The sequence below is a fragment of the Callithrix jacchus genome, chromosome 10, assembly GCF_049354715.1.
Source record: "Callithrix jacchus isolate 240 chromosome 10, calJac240_pri, whole genome shotgun sequence".
In the NCBI taxonomy this organism is placed as follows: domain Eukaryota; kingdom Metazoa; phylum Chordata; class Mammalia; order Primates; family Cebidae; genus Callithrix; species Callithrix jacchus.
Genome location: NC_133511.1, coordinates 22,398,717 through 22,424,113, shown reverse-complemented (window position 1 = coordinate 22,424,113; position 25,397 = coordinate 22,398,717). Strand labels below are relative to the sequence as shown.

The following is a 25,397-nucleotide window of genomic DNA, read 5'->3' as shown; positions in this document are numbered from 1 at the left end:
TACAGGCACGCGCCACCGTGCCCAGCTAATTTTTTGTAATTTTTAGTAGAGACGGGGTTTCACCATGTTGACCAGGATGGTCTCGATCTGTTGACCTCGCGATCCACCCGCCTCGGCCTCCCAAAGTGTTGGGATTACAGGCATGAGCCACCGCGCCCGGCCAATTCCTCTTTCTAAAGCAAATTCCATGATGGTCTTACCAAGAAACTTCAGATAGTATCCACTACTCTATAATAGCTCACGTCGTAATTGAGTATCATGTAAATTATTCATTTTCTCTATCAGAAAATCTAATGCTGAACATTTACTAGTAGCAGTGCAGCAGTCTTCCGTTTTACTAGAGTGTAACTGGTCTCCTAGGAATGGTCCCTGCTCCCTGCTTAGTTATCTTTCTATCGCATGTAGTCCAGTTGTTCTGTGCAAATTTAATACATAAATGCCTTCTGGTAGTGAAGAGGTTTACTTAAGGTTAAAGGATAGAATTTTTTCTTTGTCAAATTCTTTGTTGGCTTGTTTATTTCCGGCTGATTCATTTCTTTGATAGAAGTAAACAGTCTAACCCTGTTCCTTTTAGTTTTCCTTCCCATGAAATGAGAATGGAAATACCTGTAACTCACACTTCCATAGATTTTAGGGTGAAAGTTGAGTATTTTGGTAGCAATGTTGCTTTTAAAGTCTTTTTAATTAAGTAAAGAAAAAAAGATGATAAAGATGTCAGACCCCCAAGAGCACTGTAAACAGGAGGCAAACAACATACCAAAGCAGGAGTTATTTGACTATTAAGCGTAAAGAAAGGATCACACTCTGTAAGCTAAACATTTTGCAAGCCTGAGAGTCATCCACGAGTGCTTTAAATTCTCAAGAAAAATGTTATTAGTATAATTCCTTTTATTTGGCTTAGGCTGCCAGAATATGTTTTTGTGACTTGTGCAAAGATTGCCTTCTGAAAGAATCCTCCCTTCATTCCAGATTCAAAGCTTTCCATTGGCGAATGTCCCGTGACTCTAAGATAAGTTACGTGTGGGGCTGCCTAGAGGCAGAGAGATGGACTACTTGTTTTTGTCAACCTGCAAGTCCTACCTTTCAAGATATTGTGTGCAGTCTGAACGCAGCGAAGGGAAGGGGAGCAATAGACATGGTCGATAATGGTATTGCTCTCTAATAAGGCTTCACCTGCAAAGAAAGCCACAAAAGAATCAGTCTGATGGATTTACCCAGTCTCACTTCAACTGGCAATGTGAGAGGGTGCTGAGTAGTAAGCCCTGTAAGCCCCTCTTTCCTAGCTGGGGCTCGCACAGAGCCCGTATTTTCAGGCTTTGTTTGTTTCTAACAAAACCCCTCATCAGTGTTCCTATGAGAGCAAGCGACAGAGCCCTTCTTGTCTTTTCTTTCCCTTCTCTCTGGTGCTAACAAGTGTTAAAGCCTTTAGCTAGGAAATATTTAGAAACAGGACAATACTCTGGCTTCAAGTTTGTGACAGAGGATTTATTTTATGAAAATGAGGTCTTGTTTTAATTTTATTCTTTGCTAACCAAAATCTCATCATGTCATATTCTTAGACACCAGAGATAAATCCCAACACCTCATACTTTAATGCTATCCTTATAAAATCCACTTCTTTAAAAAAATTATTATTACTAATTTAATTTTTAGAGATAGGGTTTTGCTCTGTTGTTCAGGCTAGAGTGCAGGGGTGTGATCATAGTGCACTGTAGCCTCGAAATCCAGGTCTCAAGCAATCCTCCTGCCTCAGCCTCTCAAAGTGCCAGATCATAGGTGAGAACCACCACACCTGGCCTAGAATTCAGTTGCTTTGTCTACTGGATTAAATCCAAACACCTTAATATGGTAGCCAAGGTGTTCCATGAACTTGCCTTTATCCATCTTGCCAGACCCATCTCTGCTTTGCCTTACAATGTATACTCTAGAAACAAGAGGCTTTATTCCCCTGCATTCCTGAGGCTGTTTCTCAAGTCTAAGACTGTTGATGTGGTCCTTTCCACTGAGAATGCCCTTTCCTCACCCTGCTCCTTCTTTGCCCAGCTAACTTCCAGTTCAGCTCCCAGCTTACCTCTTCTCTTAGATGTCTTTTTGTGTTCCCATAATACTCTGTGTCTTTGCATAGCTCTATGTATATCATATTGTATGATATTTATCCACACATAAGTTTGTTTCCCTGACTCACACTTGGGTTCCCAACATCTAGTCCAATACCTTGCACAAAGTAAGTGATCACTCAATATCTGCTAAGTGACTGGACAGGAAAGTACCAGCTCCCTGGGGCAGTCATGGACTGGGCTTGCAAAGAACTGGGCATCTTCAAAGGATCAGTTGGCCTCTATAAATTCAGCAACTGCAGGGTCCCTCTTTGTGGGTCAAGATGGCCAGGGGGAGACCTGTGTTAATTCTAGCTAAATAATTATAAGCTTGCTTGGCTCAGAGTACACTGAAGTTCATACACTGAACTAAACTATATTATTGGTACAGTTAATTATAAATCAAACGGCAACAGGAGGTCTAAGGTAAAGACCATCCGAGAGCTCAGTAACACCGGGGAACACTGAAGGGTGGCTGTAGAGCAGGCAGTACTGCTCGGGTCCCACGAATGCCTTCTCAACATGGGACTGCATGAGTGCCTCATAAAGAGGGCTTATGCAAAGATCTCTGAGAAGGGAGGTAACCTCTGCTCACAAGACCGGAGAGAGTCTTTGCAGATGGGAGCTGGCAAGGAGGAGAAAAGCCTTGCAGGGCAGAGATCACGGAACGCCTTGGGTTCTGCCTAGGTTCTCAGAATATGGAGTGACTTTAATTGCTCGAAAACACCCTTGATGCATTGGGTGTGGTCAGAGCCAGTGGTTCCTCATCTGCTATTACTTCTGATGCAACAGCATCCTGTTAAAACCTGTTTATAACAATTGGTGATACACTCCAGTATAACTCCAAGAGAGTACTAGTTCAGCATGTCTTAGAAGGATTTCAAGTGCTGTTAAATGCTCAGAGCACTAGTTTAGCATGTCTTAGAAGGATCTCAAGTGCTCTTCCCCCCAGTCTTCCCTACCCCTTCACCCTTCCCTTCCATGCCCATAAGATCAACGGGATTATGCTCATAATAAAAGTGTTTGGAGCCCAGAGCTCACAGCCAATGTAATTCCCACACTTGCGCTGGTCCCCTAGACCCACGCTGTAAATTCTACTCTTGCGTCTCTGTCTTTATTTCCTTTTCTCAATCCCTTGTCACCGCCAGGTCTAAGGGCACCCACGTACGGGACTTGTGCTGGTACCCAACACCTCTTCTTCACTCTTGTCCTCTTCCCACAGCCATGTGGGCAAATGCTGCTGTCCTGAACTAGAGGCTGACCTGTCTGCTACATCCAACAGTGAGCAAAGTAACCTAACCCTGACCTTCCCCATGACTTGATCGCGTGCTCCTCAATAAGGACCACACCTCGTTCACTGTGGTCAACCAACCTAGGGCTGAACACAGCATCCTAGACTTAATGGTTGTATAATAAGTTCCTTTTGAATTGAGGAAATATATTGCTTGTAGGAAAGTTATAGAAACCCCCAGGAAGCATCCTGCATATCCCTGGTACCAGTGTTTTGCAGAAGGCAATAAATGCCTGGAGTGCAGTCACCCAGGGTACTTACCCACTAGTCTCGCCTGCATGCATCCAAATACAGTGATGGGAGCATCTTTCTCGTAATCTCGGAAACCACCACTCCGCTGAGGTAAACTATGAGGCATGTTCAGGTTGGTGCGTATGTAGCGGCCTGAAAAATAAAGAGGTTAGACAGAGGATACATAAATATCTTGTTTACTTTGGACTCCCTTACTGATCCTGACACTCTCCACCCCCATTCCTTCTTGGCCAAAGAGATGACAATGAGCTCTCTGGAGCTGATGGAAAATATCGAGGCTGACATTTTGTTTCATAAAGTGACTTGGAATCCACTCTTCCATTCTACTGACAAAAGTGACATGAGATAGTTTCTCAGTGGACGTATTAACCAGGCAATCTAAGGCAGGTGAAATTCCCTGGTTCTGCAAGCCTCCGTCTCGTAAAATGCCATTCAAATGAAAATGGAACCCAGCAAGCCAACAAGATTTCACGGCTCGTTGGCTCGCTCTGGCCATAGGATCAGGATATGTTTCTGCTGCCGACTTTGCCATATGCCCTTGGGCCAGACATCCGTCATCTTTGGTCCCTGGTATCCAAGTTTATAGAATGGGACAAGAACACTACTTCTTCCCTAAAGCTCAAGACAATCAGGAGGGACTTAAGGATGACAGACATTTTCTATAGCATACAGAACTATAAATGACCCCGTCTGGATAACTGTAGCTTGACTGTGCCCCCTAGAGGCCACTATGGGTATGCCCGTGCTGAGCAGGCCCACCAACAACTCACCTTTGGCATCAAAACACTGGGACAGCCAGTACTTCCCAAACACAACGTCCATCCTCTCACCATGCCGACATACAAAGAGGCATCGCTTTTGGGGGCCGGGCTGGCTGTTGACCCTTAGAGGCTGCAGAGAAAGAAAGGCCATGAGTGAAGACACACATGGCAAAGTGGACATATCTTGGAGTCAGGTGCCAGGTGAGCTGAGCTCTACTACCAAAGTTCTGCCAAAATATGACTTGGACAAACCTCTTAACTGCCTTGGATTGAGGCTGGCATGTTCGTACAGTAAGGACAGTAAGACTTATCCTACAGACCTCATAAGCTACTTTGAGGCTCAAATGAGATAAATTGCATGTGCTTCATAAAATAAGAGAAGTTATGAAAAAGGCATTATTGTTGCTACTGCTGCTCTTTTAGGAATAGCATTTGGCCATTACTAAAACATGACGTCCACTTTAAGTTACAGCTCAGAGCTAAAACTAACTATTCATGTCAAGATAGCCATCTAATGAGACACCTTCCTACCCAAAAGGGGTGACTCATCAGCTTTTTCAGGGAGTGAATACGTCTATGATCGCAAATGTGTCCACCTCTTCTCTGAACTGTGTGGCCAGACCACATGGTCCTCACGGTCCACTCCAGCAATGAGGCCCTGTTTTCCTATTCTAATCACTGTGTAGGCTCTTCTGGTCTGACTGTATGTACATTGGTGACCCCCAAAATGAGGCAGCTGCTACCTCTGGGTGATGACATAGGCAAATCTAGTCAAAGGCACGTCCAAATGACTCTGGCTTCTATAACTGCTGGATGGAAGCTTACAGATGTTCTTACATTCCTTCTTTCTGACACAGTCAGCTTTTCCAGTTTCCTTAGCACTGCCCAGCACTTCACATTTGCTCCTAGTTGCCCTGACAACATTAATATGTGGAATGATGGCACGATCCCTCCCACTTCTTTTCCTATTGTTCCTTAATTTAAATCCTGGGCTCGAGCCACAATGGTCTACTGCCTTAATCCTCAACATGCCTGAACTTTCAACTTGCCTCTATTTGCACGATTCCAGCAACTACTCCCCCACTCCCTCCATCTCCAACCTTTCTTGAAAAAGGTAACACATACTGAGCACTCATTATATGCCAACTATTGTGCTAAGAGCCCTATTTTATTATTTTCTTTTTAACCTTATTCTCTCTTTTTTCTTTTGTGCCTAAGCAAGATTATTATTTTCTTTAATCTTTGTAACAACCTGCAAAACAGATAAAACTATGGGCATTATTTCTACTTAAGAGCTAAAATCTCCTCCTTTCTCTGTGGAACGACCTTTCTTATGAGCCTAGGTTTAACTGCTGGAAGTCACTATCAGTACTGCTCATCTGATTCTTCCTAGCCTTGAATTTTTGTATATCTTTTCTAATTTGGTGTACTTTCTTCCCAGGAGATCACGGAACCTTTGGGGACAGCAAGGGCAATGCCTCATACTTAATAAATAGATTCTCAGCCTTACCTGCATGGGCTGGCAAATGATAGTAAGAGGAGTCGTCTCTCCGAGCCCCTGGTCCTCATACGGCCGCCTCTCCAATACTCCATCCCCAAATGTGAGAGAGTTGGAAGACGATGTGTTTAAGATTGAGTAAGAACTGCAGAGGAAGATAAGGAAGGTCAGGAGTCATCAGCACTTCCTCTCCGGCTCAAGAGGAATGTGGGAATTAACTCAAAGCCCTCTGTGGGCAGTGCAATGGCGGAAGCTGAGCAAGGCGGCCCCATTCCTAAGGGAGGAACATCTTGTTTTATACTGAAGTCTTGCAGTTAATATATTAGAGGTAGGCTGGGTGTGGTAACCCACACCTGTAATCCCAGCACTTTGGGAGGCTGAGGCAGGGAGATCACTTGAGGTCAGGAGTTTGAGACCAGCCTGGCCAACATGGCGAAACCCCATCTCTACTCAAAATACAAAAAATTAAATGGGTGTGGTGGTACGTGCCTGTAGTCCCAACTACTCAGGAGTCTGAGGTATGAGAATCGCTTGAACTTGGGAGGCGGAGGTTGCAGTGAGCCAAGATTGCACCACTGCACTCCAGCCTGGGTGAGAGTGAAACCCTGTCTCAAATGAAATAAAAATAAAAAGTAATTAATTAATTACAGGTAGATGGGTTTCTGCACTGAGAACAGATACATTCATTCCTCTGGGCAGGGATGGGTCGCAGTGATTTTGTGCCACACATGGTTGGTGTCAAAGACAATTTCAAGAATAATGATGTATCAATTATTTGTTTGCAGTTATTTTTCCGGTTCAAAAAAAATCTACGATTCCCGTTGCCTTTAATATTTCCAGCAGTAATTTCCATCTGAAGTGAAGAACGATAGGCGAGTATTTTCAACCATCTCCACCACTTAGCCAGTGGCTCCTAACGGTCAAGGAAACTTGGTGGCCACGGTCCCCTATTCTACGCTCTTCAGCCTCCAAACCCTATCTCCACCACAGTAACACCTCCAACAGGATGATCACAAACAGAATTATTTCAGAGAAGACTATTCTCACCAGATGTTTAGGGCTGTGAGCCAAGAACTCTCATTTCTGAGTGTAACACTCTAACTACAGAAGCCCAAAAGAGGTCTTGCTGAAAGGAAGACAGTCAAAACCTGCCAAGCTTAAATGACTGTGAATAGTAAGACTTCCACAAAGCTTTATCTAATAAACATTGCAATTTAAATACGGTTGTTAGGCGAATCCAATGAACATCTCTGGAATCACTGAGCTGAGTCCAGGGGGAACATTTAAATCTGTAGATTTCTTGCTTCTTTACAATCTGAGTAGCCGTCCATCCCAGTTTGCTCCATATACTCCTGGCTTGTATCTGTTAACCCAGCAACCTATCTAGGCCACCACCTGTTCTGGATTATTCTCTTTTAACACTGTATTATCAGAATTTTATTTTATTTTACTTTAGAGACCGAGTGTCACTCTTGTCGCCCAGGCTAAAGTGCAATGATGTGATCTCTGTTCACTGCAACTGCCGCCCCCCAGGTTTAAGTGATTTTCCTGCCTCAGCCTCTCGAGTAGCTGGGATTACAGGCGCATGTCACCAAGCTCAGCTAATTTTTGTAATTTTAGTAGAGATGGAGTTTCACCATGTTGGCCAGGCTAGTCTCGAACTCAGGTGATCTGCCCAGCTCGGCCTCTCAAAATCCTGTGATTACAGGCATGAGCTATTGCGCCTGGCCCAGAACTTTATTTTTGAAAATAACTTTTTATATTCACCAATACAATACAGCTAACTGGTTGTTAGCAAATTTTTGTTCCAAAAAAATTAGGTGATTTTAACTATCTTAGCACCCCCTTCACTTTCAGAAGTGGCTCCTTTTTACTAGAAGTGATAGACTTATTCTACTTATAAATGAAGGTCTCAGAAGTCTCATGCCCTGAAAAACTGACTTTGAGACCTTGTGCATATCAGAATTAGCAGAGGAATTTAAAAAAAGTACTCATGCCGGGGTCCTGTTCCTCACAGACTGTGATTTAGTAGGTCGGGGTGGGACCCAGGAACCTACAGTTCCACAAAGCAGCATCAGTCCATCTGATGTATAGCCAAGTGAAGCCCGTTACGGTAAAATCTAAGTAACTGTAGCCCAAGGAAATCTTATGCCATTCACACAGAGTAATAGACCAGCTATTCTGTATTATTTTAAACTGAGACCCTCCCAAACTTCACACAGTTAAAGAAAATCCAGTTTGGCCAAGCGCAGTGGCTCAGGCCTATAATCCCAGCATTTTGGGAGGCCGAGGCGGGTGGATCAACTGCGGTTAGGAGTTCGAGACCAGCCTGGCCAACACCGTGAAACCCCATCTCTACTAAAAATACAAAAATTAGCTGGGTGTGGTGGCACATGCCTGTGGTTCCAGTTACTCGGGGGGCTGAGGCAGGAGAATCACTTGAACCCAGGAGGCAGAGGTTACAGTGAGCTGACATTGCACCACTGCACTGCAGCCTGGGTAACAGATTGAGACTCTGTCTCAGGGAAAAAAAAAAAAATCCGGTTTTATTTTCTGACTCATCAACGCTTCAGGGCTCAAAATGCCTAGCTACCCAAAATCATGCTGACACCTTGCTTGTACAAGTCTGTTTCTTTACTTTATTGCAGCTGTGAAGATACTGATAGGATCCCTTCTCTCCCTCCTTCGGCTCCCATGGCAAGATGAATGCCAGCCTCTTTCCCTTCTTAACTGTTATTGTAATAAAAGGACCTGACTCACTCTTAGGCAGCGTGGAGCTGTCAGTTCCAGTAAGACAATAGTCAGATACTTCTTGCTCAGAACAGTGGAGGGAGGAAGCCGGGCCTGACATCCAGAACCTCTCAAGTGTCAGGAGAGCTGGTTTCTCCCTACCCCACGCCAGGCTTGTGCTAAGCCCAAGCGGCCAGGCAGCTCACTCAGCTTCAGAGAACACAGGGGCGCTTCATCAACTGAAAAACACCTGAGGATATCTCAGAACCAAGTAAGGCACTTCAGTTAGTGTGGATAGAACATATTCCCTTAGTAGGGACTCAGAAAACTGAGAAGCACAGGGCAGGGAGCGTTGTTAAAATCACTGACCCCTGGGCAATGTCCCACCATGCCAGCCAGGTCATGCTTGACATCTCCCTGGGGCTCTACGTCCAGAAGCCTATCTTGAGTTAGGAGTGAGAGAAGGTCTGTCTTACAAAGAAACTGGGCTCTGCCTCCTTGCGTCATTTGACCTTGGTGTTAGATAGGAAAGTGCAGTTTATCTACAGGATCGCTTTTATGGAAGACACATTTCCTTTGACGAACACTAGGTGAGGACTGGAACACAAGACAGAAAAAAGAAAATCATCACCATTATGCAAATGGCGATTTTTTTTTGTGAGATGGAGTCTCACTCTGTCACCAGGCTGGAGTGCTGTGATGTGATCTCCACTCACTGCAACCTCTGCCTCCTAGGTTCAAGGCATTCTCCTACCTCTGCCTCCTAGTTTCAAGCGACTCTCCTGCCTCAGTTTCCCGAGAAGCTGGGATTACAGGTGCACGCATGCCACCATGCCCAGGTAATTTTTGTATTTTTAGCAGAGATGGGGTTTCACCTTGTTGGCCAGTCTTGAACTCCTGACCTCCTGATCCACCCACCTCGGCCTCAACGTGCTGGGTTTACAGGTGTGAGCCACCACACCCGGCCACAAATGGCGATTTTATAGTCACTGCTGTTATACACCAGACTCTCAACCATGTAAAGCTAGCTCTATATTGTAGTCTTCACAGACCTTATGAGGTCAGTGTAATTGTTAGTTCCATTTTCCAGATGAGCAAACAGAGGCTCAGAGAGGTAATGCAACTTGGCCAAGGCCCGCAGCTGGTTAAATTGGGAGAGTTCTCACTTAAATCCAAGACTACTGGAATCCAATCTCAAATTCTTAATCACAATGAACTAATGCCTGACTTATTCCCCACTCTGATCAGGGTGGCTGTGGAAGCTGTTAGTTCAATTTCAGACATGGTTCTCAGGGACATAAGATCATTAGTAATCTCTCAAATAAAAGAGGTCACAAAGACCTCCCTGGGACCCACTGACCGATGTCACTCAGGTTCACGATGGCCTGAGCTGTAATTTAGGGCAGAGTGGGTTTGGATGGGCTGAACTCTAAGAGATCAGCACAGCTTCTCACATATTCACATACATCCGCTTTTTTTTTTTTGAGATGGAGTCTCACTGTTGCCCAGACTGTAGTGCAGTGGCACCATCTCCACTCACTGCAACCTCTGCCTCCAGGTTTAAGTGATTTTCCTGCCTCAGCCTCCCGAGTAGCTGGGACTACAGGCATGTGCCACCACACTGAGCTATTTTTTTTACTTTTAGTAAAGATGGAGTTTCACCATACTGGTCAGGCAGATCTCGAATTCCTGACCTCAAGTGATCCACCCACCTTGGCCTCCCAAGTGTTGGGATTACAGGCGTGAGCCACCACACTCGGCCATACACCTACTTTTAAGAAAGAGATCTGATAAAACAGTGACTCCAAGCACTTTGTCAGGCAAATACTCTTTTAGTGCTCAGTTTATTCATGCATATTTTGCTTTACTTGTTGTTACAGGGATTAAAATGAAGACTTTGGAAACCCAAACTGTATATTTTGATCTTTAGAAGCATTTCTGAAAAAGCAAATGTTTGGGGAACATGAGACAGATTTGACCTCTAATTTTGTGTTATCCAATGCTGGAGGTTCATGGGCTGGACTGAGGCGGAGGTGGGGTGGGAGAGAGAGGAAGGGATTGCTGGGTGGGGTTATTAAGGGAGAATATAGTCTTTCCCATCTTTGGATTTGTGGTTTGTCTGCTCGTGGCTCACTAGGGTAGGGGACCTTTATTTTCTCCTTCCAGGCAGAGACTTGATGAAATCATCTCTCTCTGCTTCTCCTTTATGGCGATAATAACAATTTAGCCACAAGCAGCTGGTGCTCCGGGCTTCTGCCTCTCAGCCATGTTGCCACATGGCAGAAATAAGAGGGAGGAAAACAAACCAGCATGCAGGCCCTGGCTAGATGCCCAAGTGTACCAGGGAAGCGCTGGCTTTGAGCTGCTCCGACTAAGAAAGAAAGATGCCTTTTGTTTCTATTTTCTCTACTGGGACAAAGTTGGCCACTGAACAGGGGACCAGTATGGAATGGGGGCAAAATAGTAATGAGGGATGGGTGGAAAGCTATTACCCAAAGGAAGACTGGCAGAGGGGAGGGAAAAGTACCCTTTTTCAGTCTGGCAGTTGCCTGTTACCCTAGACACGGTCTTTGTCGTCTAGGCATGCACGGGCTGTCTGAGGACTTGCTCAGGGTCACTTAGCAAATGAGGGACGCAGATAGGGCTCCAGCCTCTTGAAAGCCCTTTCTCTGTTGGTCTGGCTGGGAGAGTAGTAATCTGCCCAGCTGCTTTGGGGAGTCAGACCACCCTGGGTCATGACCCAGGACAAGGTGGCCAAAACCGTAAAGCAGTGAAGATGCAGCACTGGGATGATGCCACCCTTCAGCCAGAAGAGACGGACCCCAAGCAGCCTCAGGTTAGTCTCTGATCAAGGACTCAGGCAGACAACTACAGAAAATGGGGCAGGCAGAGGGAAGCAGAGCAATCCGTTTCACATTTTTCCCATGCCTCAAGTCAGCTCCTTTCCTGGAAGTCTGGAACCCACAGGGTCTTCTTCCCATGGACTCCATTTGCTGCTACCCTGTGTATCTAGGATCAAGTGTGCCTTAGCAACGTTTTTCAAAGGGCATAAAGGTCTTTGTGTCTGCTTACCCATGAAATATCCAGGTGCTGCATTCATCAGCCTTGGTAATGTAATTCTCAGGCAGGAGTCCAGAGCAGCCGGTGGTTAAGGACGTACCGTAGATCCAACCCTCACTGGTGCTGGTCTGCTCCATTGGAGACATGAAGATGAAGTCCCCAGGGACCAGCTCCAGCTCGTCGTCATTTTGTGGGGTATAGGGGTAGATCACCTGTAATGTCTGAAAAAAGAAGAGAGGGTGAGTGAGCCCCACAAGTCACCATTCTCCTGAGTGCCTCAAGGCCAGGACTGTATGTTATACATTAATACTGCATACCTCCAGAGGGCGATGTGCTCAGGAGTCCTTCGGGTCTTCAGGCCCTGAGTAGATGTGAATTCCTATCAGAGAGCACTTCTCTAGGGTATTGCGGGTGTGTATGCCTGGTGCTAGAAATGGTTCCACACTTTCTTCAGGCATGTCTAGATTTCCCATCAGGATTCAAGTATCGTTTTAAGAAACTGAGCTGAAATCCCGGAGCTCTCTGGTCAACTGCTATATAAATGGACTTAGACCCAGTTTCCCTTGCTTCATCTGCTCGTCACCATGATAGACACTTGAACGCAGCTCATGGAAAGCCAGTCTTCCATACGGGGGTTACAGATGGGCCAGGTAGAATGTCTTTCCTTCAGGAAGGCTTGGGGAATGAAGTACTCCCCTTTCCATGTAACTTAGCTCTTTATTTATGTATTTGTTATTATTATTTTTTGAGATGGAGTTTCACTCTTGTTGCCCAGGCTAGAGTACAATGGCATGATCTTGGCTCGGCTCACTGCAGCCTCTCCTCCTGGGTTCAAATGAATTCTTCTGCCTCAGCCTCCTGAGTAGCTGGGATTACAGGCGACCACCACCACGCCCAGCTAATTTTTGTATTTAATAGCGACGGGGTTTTACCAGGTTGGCCAGGCTGGTCTCAAACTCCTGACCACAGGTGGTCTACCTGTCTCGGCCTCCCAAAGTGCTGGGATTACAGGTATGAGCCACCTTGCCCAGCCCATTTAGCTCTTTAAACCAGACAAGGTCCCTACCTTCAAGGAGCTTTCTTAAAACCTGCAGTTTTAACAAAGACCCTGAAAGAAAAATGTCTAGACATCAGTGTCTACATCAGTATGTAGCCAGCTTCCATTAGACGGAGAACAAAAGCCCCCAGACCAACCACAGGCTATGCCAGTTGGCTATTTATTCTTTATTTCTTTTTGCCCTCCTTTCCTGGCAGGTATAAACATCACAGGTACAGGCATGAAGGTACTGTAAAAAACATTTATTTTACCATTTTTTGTTACTAATAGCAGGAGACTTCAATAGTAAGGAAAATATTTCTTATCTTATTTGTTTCACAAGGGACACAAAGACAGAAAGCTTTAACAGCTTTCACCGTTTTCTAGAGTCTCAAAGACGTTAGTTGGAGGCCAAGTGTTCTGGTCTCCACTTGCATATTTCTAACTTTAGCTTCAGTTTTCTCATCTGTAAAATAACACTTCAGACCATAAAAGTTGAATGAGACAATCTAAGAAAACACCTAGGACACAGCCTTGTACACCGAAAGGACATAATTGTTTCAACTGAACCAGGCCACCTGATCTCCCAGGTCACGCCCTTCCTTCGGCCGACCCTGATCCCTGGACCTGGTGCTGGGTAGGCCTGCGAACTAACAGGCTCACTGATGTCAAAGTGACATGCCAGAACATGTTATAAAGAGAGAACCTCCTCCTGGAAATCTCTAAAGAAAGGAGCCAGTCAAGGGGTGACTTTTCAGAGGATGAGAGTGATTGTACACAGACCTCGTTTGTACCGCTGCATTTCTGATTTTCCTTTTATGTAGGGCGGCTGTTTGTTTCCCTAATTCTGACTCCAGCATCTTTCAGTTCTAGATCTTCCTGCTTTCTGACTGCCTCCTTACCCTCTGTCCCTCTGCCTCATACACACTCAAGCCACCTCTCCAAACAAGCCTGGAAGGTTTTCTGCGGGATTGTTAAATCAGCTTAAAGGGGAAAAAAAATGCACGTGAAATCTCATAAACCGCAAAGCTAAATGTGTGACTTCCCATGAAAAAGACCATTCTTTTTTTCTGGGACAAGGTGGAGAAAGGCACCGAGTCATAGGGAAACAAGCCTAAACTCGTGTTCCTTAAATGTTCAAGCACAGCGTGCTCTTGGCTAATAATGCCTTTGGCCCAGTAGTGCCTTTCCCTTAAGAAACTCAATGCAATTTCAGGTAAGTCCTCGTTTGTCCTACCACATAGGGGAGGTTAGTATTCATTCTATCTCTAGGTTATCCCCAGGGAAACTGAGGCACAGCAAAGGTTAGAGACAATATGTCCTAGGCATAGGGAAGTTGGACAATAAGTAGCTTTGATTTACTGAATGAACAATAAAAGAATTAAGGCATTGTAGCAAATCTAAAATCGTAACTGAGACCCGTGTCCCCAATGCCCTTTCTCACTCACCAAAAGCAGATACAAAGCCTTAGCCTAAGTTTGAGAGATACGAGAACATATGCTTAATTTATACTACATTCTACTTATTCTTTTATTTTATGTTTGGCATCTACTTGTAAGAACTCTTCTTTTTGTCTTTTTTTGGGACGGAGTCTTGCTCTGTCGCCCAGGCTGGAGTGCAGTGGCATGATCCTGACTTACCGCAACCTCCGCATCCCAGATTCAAGTGATTCTCCTGCCTCAGCCTCCTGAGTAGCTGAAACTACAGGCGGGTACCACCACGCCTGGCTAACTTTTGTCTTTTTAGTAGAGATGAGGTTTCACTGTGTTGGCTAGGCTGGTTTCGAACTCCTGACCTCAGGTGATCCACCCGCCTTGGTCTCCCAAAGTGCTGGGACAGGCCACTGTGCCTGACCTATACTTGCAAGAAACTCTTTTTTTTTTTTTTTGAGACGGAGTTTCATGCTTGTCACCCAGGCTGGAGTGCAATGGCGCAATCTCGGCTCACCGCAACCTCCGCCTCCTGGGTTCAGGCAATTCTCCTGCCTCAGCCTCCTGAGTAGATGGGATTACAGGCACGCCCCACCATGCCCAGCTAATTTTTTGTATTTTTAGTAGAGACGGGGTTTCACCATGTTGACCAGGATGGTCTCGATCTCTTGACCTTGAGATCCACCCGCCTCGGCCTCCCAAATACTTGTAAGAACTCTTGAGTCCACCTCAGGTATGTCTCTCCTCCCTTTCTACGCTGAGACGGAACTCAGTTTGCTGAATGAAAGACAGCCACAGCCCTGTGTGATTACAGGAGCTGAACTGTCTTTGGAGCCCTTTTTATTCTCACGCACAATAATAGCTGAAGCAATGTTTTGTTTCTGTTGCGCCCACCTTGTGCTGAGTATTAGAGCCTTTCCATATAGCTTCTTATTTCATCTTCATAACCATCTAGCAAAACACTGTCACCATTTTACAGATGGGAAAACTAAGGACTGGAGATTTATACAAGTAGTCAAAGTGAATTTAACCCTTCCAAAATGATGGAGCCAGGATTCCAAGCCAAGTGTGGTAGACTCCAAAGTTGATGCTTTTTGTATCGCCCTGTCCTTCCTCTGGATTTCTATTGGTTGGTATATGAAACTGGCATGGCCCAATGTAGTCACTCACGTGAGAAGAGCCTATGTAAAGTACAAACGGGCATTTGCATGTCTAAATCGAGTGAGAGTCTACACAGCAGAGGGATGAGGCCTTGGAGTTTTCCTAAGCATCACGGTGCCTTGTCGGAGTGTTCTTGCCTAAACCACTCTCCTTCTCTGGACATCTGTTCCCTCACTGGAAAATCAATCAAAACTGCCTCCTGGGGACAGGTTGAAGGCAGGCAAGAAGAGGGTTACATGTGCGGACTCTCCTGAGGTCTTTCGGTTCAGGTAGAATTGAAAGACCTCAGGGGAGAGGTCTAGTCCAAAGGGGCCGAGGAGAGCTTTATCAGAACTAACGGTAATAATTGAGCTTTTACAAATAAGAGATAAAAGAGGCCAAGTTATTTTTAGAAAATAATTCATGTGGGCGCTTGCTGCCTTTTTCCTTCCATGCCAATTGAGCCGAATGTGGGTCAGGCAGAAAAGCAATTACCCTTTGAGTTAACTGGAGGGCAGTGTTGATTAGAGGATATTCCTTGTAAAATTCCACTGCCACCTTCCTTCTCTTAGCAAGGTGACTTCTCAGAGCCATCTGCATGCAACGCTTTACTTTTTTATTTTATTTTATTCTGCCCTCAAGAAGGAGTTCAGCCAGCCACACCTCCCTTGTTATCTTCAGGGCTCACTCTAAGAGACTCTAGGAGATGTCAGAATTCTTACGTGAGATCAGGCCCAGTCTGCTCAAGGCATCTTACAGAAACCTACATCAAATGACTCAAAAGGAGGACATCATGTTCCCATGAGCAGACTCAGACAAGGCTACATGCCCCTGACACTCACAGGGCACCATGCCTAGCCATGAACCTCTGACTCATGGGTTGGCTCTTCTCTACCACTTCTAAAACAATAAGCTTGCCTGGCCTCAGCCCTGGGGTTCTGTTTTTCATTTTTTTATTTTTTCTTTTGTTCTTAACTTAGAAAACCATCAGATCTTTTTTTTTTTAAAGTAAGTCTAGAAGAGATGTTAAAAGGCTATATAAACTAACAAAAATATCAGTTCTTTGGCTGTTGATAAATTGGGTAACGAATAGAAGAATTGCTTAATAAATGTAAAGTTGGAAGGTTGAAAGGCACATTTTTAACAAACGATGAGGTCTTTTGTGGGTGTGTAGGGATACAGTCTTGCTATGCTGCCTAGGCTGGTATGGAACTCTGGGTCTCAAGCAATACTCCTGCTTCGGCCTCCCTAAGTGCTGGGATTATAGGTGGCAGCCACCATGCCTCGCTATGATGTAGTTTTTTTTGTTGCTGTTCTTTTTTTTTTTTTCCTGGCAGGTTGCCTTTCTTTATTGGTCAAAATACATGGACTCTGGCTTCATCTCTGGCCCTAAGTCACTATTTAGCTTTTGGGCCAACCAGTTAATGTCTTTGTGTCTCAGCTTCTCCTTTAGGACAGAAAAAGACAATATTGGCTGGGCATGGTGACTCACTCTGTAATCCCAGCACTTTGGGAGGCCTAGACGAGCAGATCACTTGAGGTCCGGAGTTCAAGATCAGCTTGTCAAACTGATTGGTGAAACCCAGTGTCTACTAAAAATACAAAAATTAGCCAGGCGTGGTGGCCGGAGCCTATAATCCCAGCTACTCGGGAGGCTGAGGCAGGAGAATCTCCTGAACCCAGGAGGCAGAGGTTGTTTTAAGCTAAGATTGTGCCACTGCACTCTAGCCTGGGTGAAAGAGGGCAAGTGCACCTCAAGAAAAAAAAAAGAAAAATAAAGCAGATCAGTGGTGAATGGCATACCTGGGCATATCTCAAATTAAGCACAGGCTGAGTATTCTCTGCCTAGGAGCTAGGGATCTCAAATCCATTGTGGCACACGAAATCTTAACACTCAAGGAACCCACAGCCCAAACAAGTCTTGTTTTAGGAGCTTGAGCTCTTCCTTCCCTGTGCTTAAAACTCTTAAAACTTAAAACTCTTGGCTGGGCGCGGTGGCTCAAGCCTGTAATAACAGCACTTTGGGAGGCCGAGGCGGGTGGATCACGAGGTCAAGAGATCGACACCATCCTGGTCAACATGGTGAAACCCCGTCTCTACTAAAAATACAAAAAAATTAGCGGGGCATGGTGGCGCGTGCCTGTAATCCCAGCTACTCAGGAGGCTGAGGCAGGAGAATTGCTTGAACCCAGAAGGCGGAGGTTGCGGTGAGCCGAGATCACCCCATTGCACTCCAGCCTGGGTAACAAGAGCGAAACTCTGCCTCAAAAAAAAAAAAACAACTTAAAACTCTCTCCACTGGTTGGCGCCTGTAATCCTGGCTACTTGGGAGGCTGAGGCGGAAGAATCGCTTGAACCCAGGAGGCAGTGAGCCAAGACCATGCCACTGCACCCCTGCCTGGACAACAAGAGTGAAACTCTGTCTTTAAAAAAAAGGAAAAAGAAAAAAAAAAAGACAGTATTATGCTTCCAAGAAGTCACATAGTTGTCTGGAAGGCAATGTTGATTCCCTCGAAGGAAGGATGCTAGGGCTATACCAGTCTTTCTCCCTGTGATGGAATTCAGTTGTCCCACTCAGGCCTCCCGCTGGGATGTGCACAAACTCCCACAGCAGGTGGCCTGAGTTTTCTTTTCATGTCTCTGTCCTCAATGAGGACAGGACCACATTTTAAAATTCCAGTATGCTCCAAGGTACTGCGCATGATACAGATACATAGCAAATATCTGTTGATTATGTCTTTGCAAGTTTTTTATTATTATTATTTATGTGTTCTTCAACTCGCTTAAGGTCAGAATGATATCCTTCATTAACAACATAAATTTATATAATATTCAAAATTTTCCAATATATTATTTATTTATTCTCTCCCATTTCTTTTCTTTTTTTTTTTTTGAGATGGAGTCTCGCTCTGTAGCCCAGGCTGGAGTACAGTGGCACAACCAAGATTCACTGCAACCTCTGCCTCCCAGGTCCCAGTTAAAGCAATTCTCCTACCTCAGCCTCCCAAGTAGCGATGGGGTTTCACCACGTTGGCCAGTCTGGACTTGAATTCCTGACCTCGTGATCCACCCAACTCAGCCTCCCAAAGTGCTGGGATTACAGGCGTGAGCCACCTCGCCCAGCCCCATGTCATTTCTTCTTCACTGCAGTAAGACTGGCAGGGCAGACAGGACTATTGGGATGTTACCCAGATGAACCACTTGTGACCCAGAGAGGAAGGAAGCATTCTGGAAGCGGCCCAGTGAGACAGGCAGAGGCTGGACACATTCCTGGGCCAGCAGACTGCCTTGTTAGGTGCTTGCTCCATTTTCCCCCTGTAGGTACCCCTCTCCCTGCAGCAACGAGCTGCTGATTCTGATCGCATCCCTGCACCTGGTAGCATCTGAAACCACAGTGAGACATTACCTCATGGTTAGCAAATCGGATATCCCGAGAAAATATGGTAGCCACCCAGTCACACCCTAGCTTGACGTCAATGTTCTGGGCCAGTTTCTCTAGGGTGGGTAGGTGGCTGGCCTGGAAGTGGTAAGCCAAGGTCACATGCAGCTGCTTTTTATGAGGTTCCACATGGACTTCTGGAAAAAGGAAGAAAAAAATCAGGAGTCAGAAGGTGGTGATCATAGCAATGGTGAAGACTTAAGAAAGGGATAGAAGGTGCTCTGAGAAATTCTGCTTCCCATGTAACAAAGAAGACAAAAGATGCTTCTCTCCTTCACAGCAGTAGAATAAGGGGGTAAGGGGATGGCAAGAGATTCCAAATCAAGACACTATTCAAGAGATAAAGAGCCACCACACAGCTTTCCTCTGGGAGCTGCGGGTCGGCTGAGGGTAGTCCTTTTAGTTAAGTCCTTCTCACAACCATTCCAGGTGATTGCCACCAGCCCCGCCATTCAGACAAGGGCACCGTGACCTACAGCGATGAAATAATGTGTGTGGAAATACGGAGCACGCTTCATAACTGCGTGACTCCCAAGGATGCACTGCCTTCATTTTTGAATCAGGTCTCTTAACTTCTGGGTGAGATTGATGGAGAAATGACGGGAAAAGATGGGTGTTTTCAAAGTTTAATGCCAGGTTTCTCTCAACAGCATTTGGGTTGGATATTTTTGGGGGGGCTGTCTTGTGCATTGCAGGGTGTTTAATGGCATCCCTGGCCTCTACCCACAAGATGCCAGTAGTTTTGACAACTGAAAATGACCTCAGAAAATGCCAAATGTACCCTGGGAGGCAAAATCACCCTTAGTTGAGAAATACTGGTTTAAAGTATACAGACTGTTACTCTAAGATACCCCAAGAGACAAAACAAAACAACCCTACCTACATGAGAGAATGGTTTTTATCTCTCCTTTATCCCTTTTTTTTTTTTTTTTTTTTTTGAGACAGGGTCTTGCTCTGTTGCCCAGGCTACAGTCCAGTGGCATGATCATGACTCACTGTACCCTCAGCCTCCTGGGCTCAAGTGATGCTCCCACCTCAGCTTCTAGAGTAGCTGGGAGGACAGGCGTGAACCACCATGCCACGTCTCTTTTGTTATTTTCTTTCTTTCCCTCCTTCCCTCTCTCTCTCTCTCTTTCTTTCTTTCTTTCTTTCTTGAGACAGAGTCTCTCTCTGTTGTCCAGGCTGGAGTACACTGGAGAAATCTCGCCTCACTGCAACCTCTGCCTACCGGGTTCAAGTGATTCTTCTGCCTCAGCCTCCCGAGTAGCTGGGATTACAGGCATGTGCCACCATGCCTGGCTATTTTTTTTGTTATTTGTGGTAGAGACAGGATTTCACCATATTGGCCAGGTTGGTCTCGAACTCCTGACTTTGTGATACACCTGCCTCGGCCTTCCAAAGTGCTGGAATTACAGGTGTGAGCCACCGCGCCTGGCCGCCTCTTTTGTATTTCCAATGAGGGAGAATCATCTACTGTACAAGCTAGAAGAATGAAGAAATTGCAACTAGAAGAAATTCGGGAATTTGAGAATTTAAGGGGCTTGGTCAAGTCATACAGAGAACCAGTGGCCCAAGATAGAACTAGAAATTGGGCATTTTGGTTTTAAGTACTTTATAAAAATACTGCATTGCCTTTCTTTGGTGTAAGTCCCATGAGACAAGGTTCGTCTCTTGCTCACACTGTATCCTTACTCAGCATACCATGCAAGTTATCAGTACTTGTTAAATGAATAAATGCACATGAATGAATCTCCTTTGATCACTTCGAATGGAGGATGACACGAAATCTACTTGATGATATCCAGGCCTGCTAACAACTGGAGAATACCAAGGCATAAGTTCCAGGTCAAAAACACAGTGGCCGGCTTTCCACGCCAGGTAACCAGGAGCTGGACCAGCTAAGCTGTGCATGGTCACCCAGTTCTCCACCTCCCCACCAGGGGGCCTCACAAGGGCAGAGAAACGAAGCCCGCCGAGTTCTTCATGACAGCAGGATCTTGGAGTCCCGCATCCACTGGGAAAGCTGAGGCTTCGGCTGCTTCTCACTCAGTATGCACTCTAAGAATCTGCTGCGGCCCTGGCTGAGACTTGCTTTTCTCATTTGCCAAGGATTTGGGTTGTGTGGCTTTGACATTAGTTTTGGTTCTTGTGGGGATTTAGTGGTTCTGACAATAACTACTGTGGGATGAGAAAAAGCCATTTCCTTGAGATTGAGGGATAAGAACAGGAAATAATTTGCCTGTTATGCTCTTTCTCTGAAATATTAAGCTCCTATGAAATGTCAGGCTTCACTGAAGTCAGGACCCAGAGTCTAGTCCTGTCGCCAGGGGAGAGGAAGAGCTGGGAGTGGGGGTTGGGGAGTGTAAAGAGGCCCCCTCCCCAAGTACAGAGGTGTCTTACGGTCCTTGTGTTCCTTCTGAGAGCACTGTGCTCCTGCAGTGATGCTGAGCCACGATCATACTCATAGGTCCAAGCCCTGAGTGGGGCTTTTCTGGTAAAGAGGAATATGGAACGAAGGGCCTGAGCTGGTGATGAAAACAGCAGCAGGGAACAATGGCAGGTAAGGTATAGGCCAAAGGCCAAGAGACTAAGGAGCAAACTGTATGGCTTTGCTCAGGTCTTCCCCTTCTCTGGCACTCCATAAACTATGGGGTAGGGGGCCAGGTGCTGTAGCTCACACCTGTAATCCCAGCACTTCGGGAGGCCAAGGCAGGCAGATCACAAGGTCAGGAGATCAAGACCATCCTGGCTAACACGGTGAAACCCTGTCGCTACTAAAGATACAGAAAATTAGCCAGGCTTGGTGGAATGCGCCTGTAGTCCCAGCTACTTGAGAGGCTGAGGCAAGAGAATCGCTTGAACCCAGGAGACTGAGGTTGCAGTGAGCCAAGATTGCGCCATTGTACTCCAGCCTGGGCAAAAAGGGCGAAACTCCGTAAAAAAAAAAAAAAAAAATTAGGGGTAGGGAAGTTCTAGGTCTCCTCCAGCTTTGCATTAAGCACTCGGCTTCCATTGTGCACCCTGGACCGTCCATTCTGGTCAGGGCAGCCTCCCCACTATCCTCTGCTCACACCCTCTCATGCCTGCCTGTGCTCCTGCCACCCGCCTGCCTGCAGGCCTTTCCTACATTGTCCTGATCAATATCTTCCCAGAGCAAGTTTCTTTCCTTCTGTGAAGGGGGGGCCACCCCTTTCCCTTTTCAGAGCTGATGTTACACAGGGCCTGGCCAGGAGAAACCACGTCTTATTCTCTTCTCTGTGGCACTCCTCATGTAAAAGGAATCCTCCTAGTAGGTGACCAGTAATTGGCGATTGTGATTGCATTCTCTCAACAGAGCCTGTCCCCCACCAGATTGTCTGTCTGTTTCTCTGCTGTCATTGAGCTAAGTGAGCTTGTCCACAGCTGTAGTCAGACAGGAAAGCTTTGCACACTTCTCCCTCTTGTCACCTCTGGTGTATCTCCTGCCTCAAGCACACCTTTAAGCTAATTCCTTTGGCAGAAAATCTCAGCTGGTCTAAACTAAGAGCTCCCATGAGAAGAAGAGGAGACATTTGGAAGGAGTTACATTTTTGAACAGACGATGGAGGCTTAGGATCCTGTCTAATGGTTTTCAGCAACTTTGAAGGATATTGGCTCAGTGGATTTCATTGTGATACAATAAGTGCTTCCATTCTCCTCTAACCCACTGAGAAAAGGTTGGACTCTCGTGGAATGAACAGTGAGACCCAGATAAACATCTATGTGGGTGGGAGCTTGGGAGGGAGAAAGGATGGTTCTTTAATTCTGAATTAGGAGGAGATGGTGGTGCTACAAAGGAGTATGTTTCTAGTTCAGTGTGGAAGTCATTTGTTAAACTTCAGCTTGGGTGTTAGGGAATAAGCCTTAGATAGTCTGTCTCTCCAAACATTAGCAGAAGAGAAGTGAACATTTTACAAGGGAGGAAAAAGGTGTGGGGTTGCAAGAAAAGGCCTGGTTTTTGTCACACGTGCCCATTCCTGCAGGGCCTTCCACCTCCTAACCCCATCCTGCTCCTCCACCACCATTTCCTATCCTTTTTCCTTTCTAACGCTTTGATTGACAGGGCCCAGGGCTGGGCTGGCAGCTGTTTGCTCACCGGTTTTGGATGCAGCCTCTGCAGCAAAGTCAGCAGCAAACTTCTTGAGGACCTCCGCACTGTCTTCCTTTACAAAGAGGCCGATGAAGTTGGAGGACGTATAGAGCTCCAGGGGCAGTGGGGCCGAGAACTTACATTTCCAGCGACTGACAGTGGTCTGCAGGGCTTCCCCCAGGGCATCCACCTTGCTGTCCTCGCACTGGCAGGGAAAACAGGCAGTCTTCACTCAGAGACAAGGGGAGTTGGAGGTCTGCTGCTACTTAACGTTGGTATCCTCTCCCCAGAGACTAGAGGAGGCTGATAATGCAATTTCTTAACCATCACCCGTCTGTGGCGGGAGAGAGGAACTGCAGACTCCCAATTATTCAGACACAGATTACCCAACTGGTGGATGAACATGGGGAACGCATGACCTCTTCCCTCCTTTCCTTGCTCTGAAGTGGCCCCTGTGAACCCAGCCAAAATGCTGTCGGAGTGGTCGAGCAGAAAGTAAGACCGGGGAGCAAGATTGGGGAGATGTTAGTCAAAGGATGCAAAACTTCAGTTAGAGAGGAGAAATAAGTTCAAAAGCCCTATTGTACAAGGTAGTGACTAAAGCTAATCAAAATTAGCTTGATTTAGGCACTCCACATGCTTACATATATTCAACCATCATGGTATACACCATAAAGATATACAAGTTTTATCAATTACAAAATAATCAGGTTGAGCATGTTGGCTCATGCCTATAATCCCAGCACTTTGGGAGGCCAAAGTGAGTGGAGGACTTGAAGTCTGGAATTCGAGGCCAGCCTGGCCAACATGGTGAAACCCCATCTCTACTAAAAATACAAAAATTAGCCCAATGTGGTGGATGCTTGTAATCCCAGCCACTCGGGAGGCTGAGGCAGGAGAATCGCTTGAACCTGGGAGGCAGAGGTTGCAGTGAGCCGAGATCACGCCACTGGACCCCAGCCTGGGTGACAGAGTGAGACTGTCTTAATTAAAAAAAGAAAAAAGAAAAAAAAATCAAAGTTCTTCTTCCTTGTGAAATAAATAAATGAATGAAGGACGGTGACAGGAGAGAGCACAGCATCCCAGGAGAAGCTGCGCGTTTTCTACTGTTTTGTATCATCTGCGCCTTTTCTTTTCCTCTTAGACGATCAGAAGTTGACTCTACATCCACCCTCATGATAGTTGGGAAGAATGAGTCCCAGAGAGCTGTGACATCATCCTCCTACCTTCCTGAGAGCATTGGAAAAAAAAATACATGTCTCTCAAACTCTGAAGCATTTTGAGAAAGAACCTGGGATGACTAAGAGGAAATGACAGTCACTTTAATTTTCAGAGTGAATGGTAAGAGAGAAGGTGTTAGGAACATATTATTACCTGAGAACGAGAAAAAAAGAGAATATATCTGGGGGAAAAAGCAAAATAGTTTTTATCAAAATGTTTTAAAATGCTATCACTTTGTTTTATCTTGAATATATGGAGATAAATCAACTCTTCTCTGTTACCACAGAGAGTTGAAGTAGACAAAATGTATTTACATGTGTGATAGAGAGGGGGATTGTATTTGGTTAGTAGAGGCTGGGCGCGACGGCTCATGCCTGTAATCCCAGCACTTTGGGAGGCCGAGGCAGGCACATTACTTGAGGTCAGGAGTTCAAGACCGGCTTGGCCAACATGGTGAAACAAATACAAAAATTAGCCGAGTGTGGTGGTGCACGCCTGTAATCCCAGCTACTTGGGAGGCTGAGGCAGGAGAATTGCTTGAACCTGAGAGACGGAGGTTGCCGTAAGCCGAGATCGTGCCACTGAACTCCATCCTGGGTGACAGAGTGAGACTTTCTTAAAAAAAAAATTGCCAGTAGATAAGCTTTTTGACATCTAGGATTATAGACTAGGTAACAATGGCAGGTAAATATCTTTGCTTTCTCTAGAAAGATATAGTAGGAAAAAAAAACCTATAGACAGGAAATGGCTTTCCCTGTCTATAGACTCCCCTTTTGTTCCCTGCTCTTAGCTCCTGCTCTTTGCTTGTTGTAAGAGTGGAGAAGATAGACAGCAAACAGGGGTGAAGCTAGATCAGTGATTCTCTTCCAGCAGCCAGACCAGTGTGTCTCTCACAGAGGGTTGCAATCATGGTGCTGCCCCATCCTGGGGTGCTCCTGGGCCTCGTAGATAAGACTAGGAAGCGTTGGGGTGAGGTGCTCATTGTGGCACTCACTGATCCCTTGAAGGTCCCTCCAGCTCTAGGAACCCATGACTATTCCTTCCATCTTCCTGCGAGGCTCCAGCTTTGTTTCAGGTCTAAAGGGCCGGCTGGGATCCTGGGAGCCTGGTTTCCCAGGGGTGGGGGAGCTGCTGCTCACCATAAAGAACTGGCAGAGTGTGATGTGGGGGAAGATGTTGTGGGCCTTGTTCTTCCCGCAGATCTGTTTCGACTGCTGCCAGAAGTCCGAAAGCTTCTGTGCTAAGGGGCCAGTGGGACGGAGGTAGAGAACGTACTCCCGGGGCAGGGGGTCATCCAGGAAGGGGTCACCGACGTGGGAGAATAACCTGTAAGAC

The 25,397-nt window shown here is 45.9% G+C and overlaps 1 protein-coding gene across 5 annotated transcripts in view; it reads right to left on the bottom strand.

Moving 5' to 3' along the window:
• The window catches only part of UBASH3B (ubiquitin associated and SH3 domain containing B), a 160,284-nt gene that overhangs the window by 14,400 nt on the left and 120,487 nt on the right, over positions 1-25,397 (bottom strand). For all 5 annotated transcript variants that reach the window (XM_035264899.3, XM_035264897.3, XM_002754519.6 and 2 more), the window contains 8 exons: positions 25,202-25,388; positions 22,848-23,046; positions 18,701-18,870; positions 11,701-11,909; positions 5,911-6,043; positions 4,410-4,530; positions 3,649-3,771; positions 1,081-1,173 (listed from right to left, as the gene is read on the bottom strand). In XM_035264899.3, the coding sequence (XP_035120790.1) occupies positions 1,081-1,173; positions 3,649-3,771; positions 4,410-4,530; positions 5,911-6,043; positions 11,701-11,909; positions 18,701-18,870; positions 22,848-23,046; positions 25,202-25,388 (1,235 nt within the window). The remainder of the gene's footprint in view (positions 1-1,080; positions 1,174-3,648; positions 3,772-4,409; positions 4,531-5,910; positions 6,044-11,700; positions 11,910-18,700; positions 18,871-22,847; positions 23,047-25,201; positions 25,389-25,397) is intronic.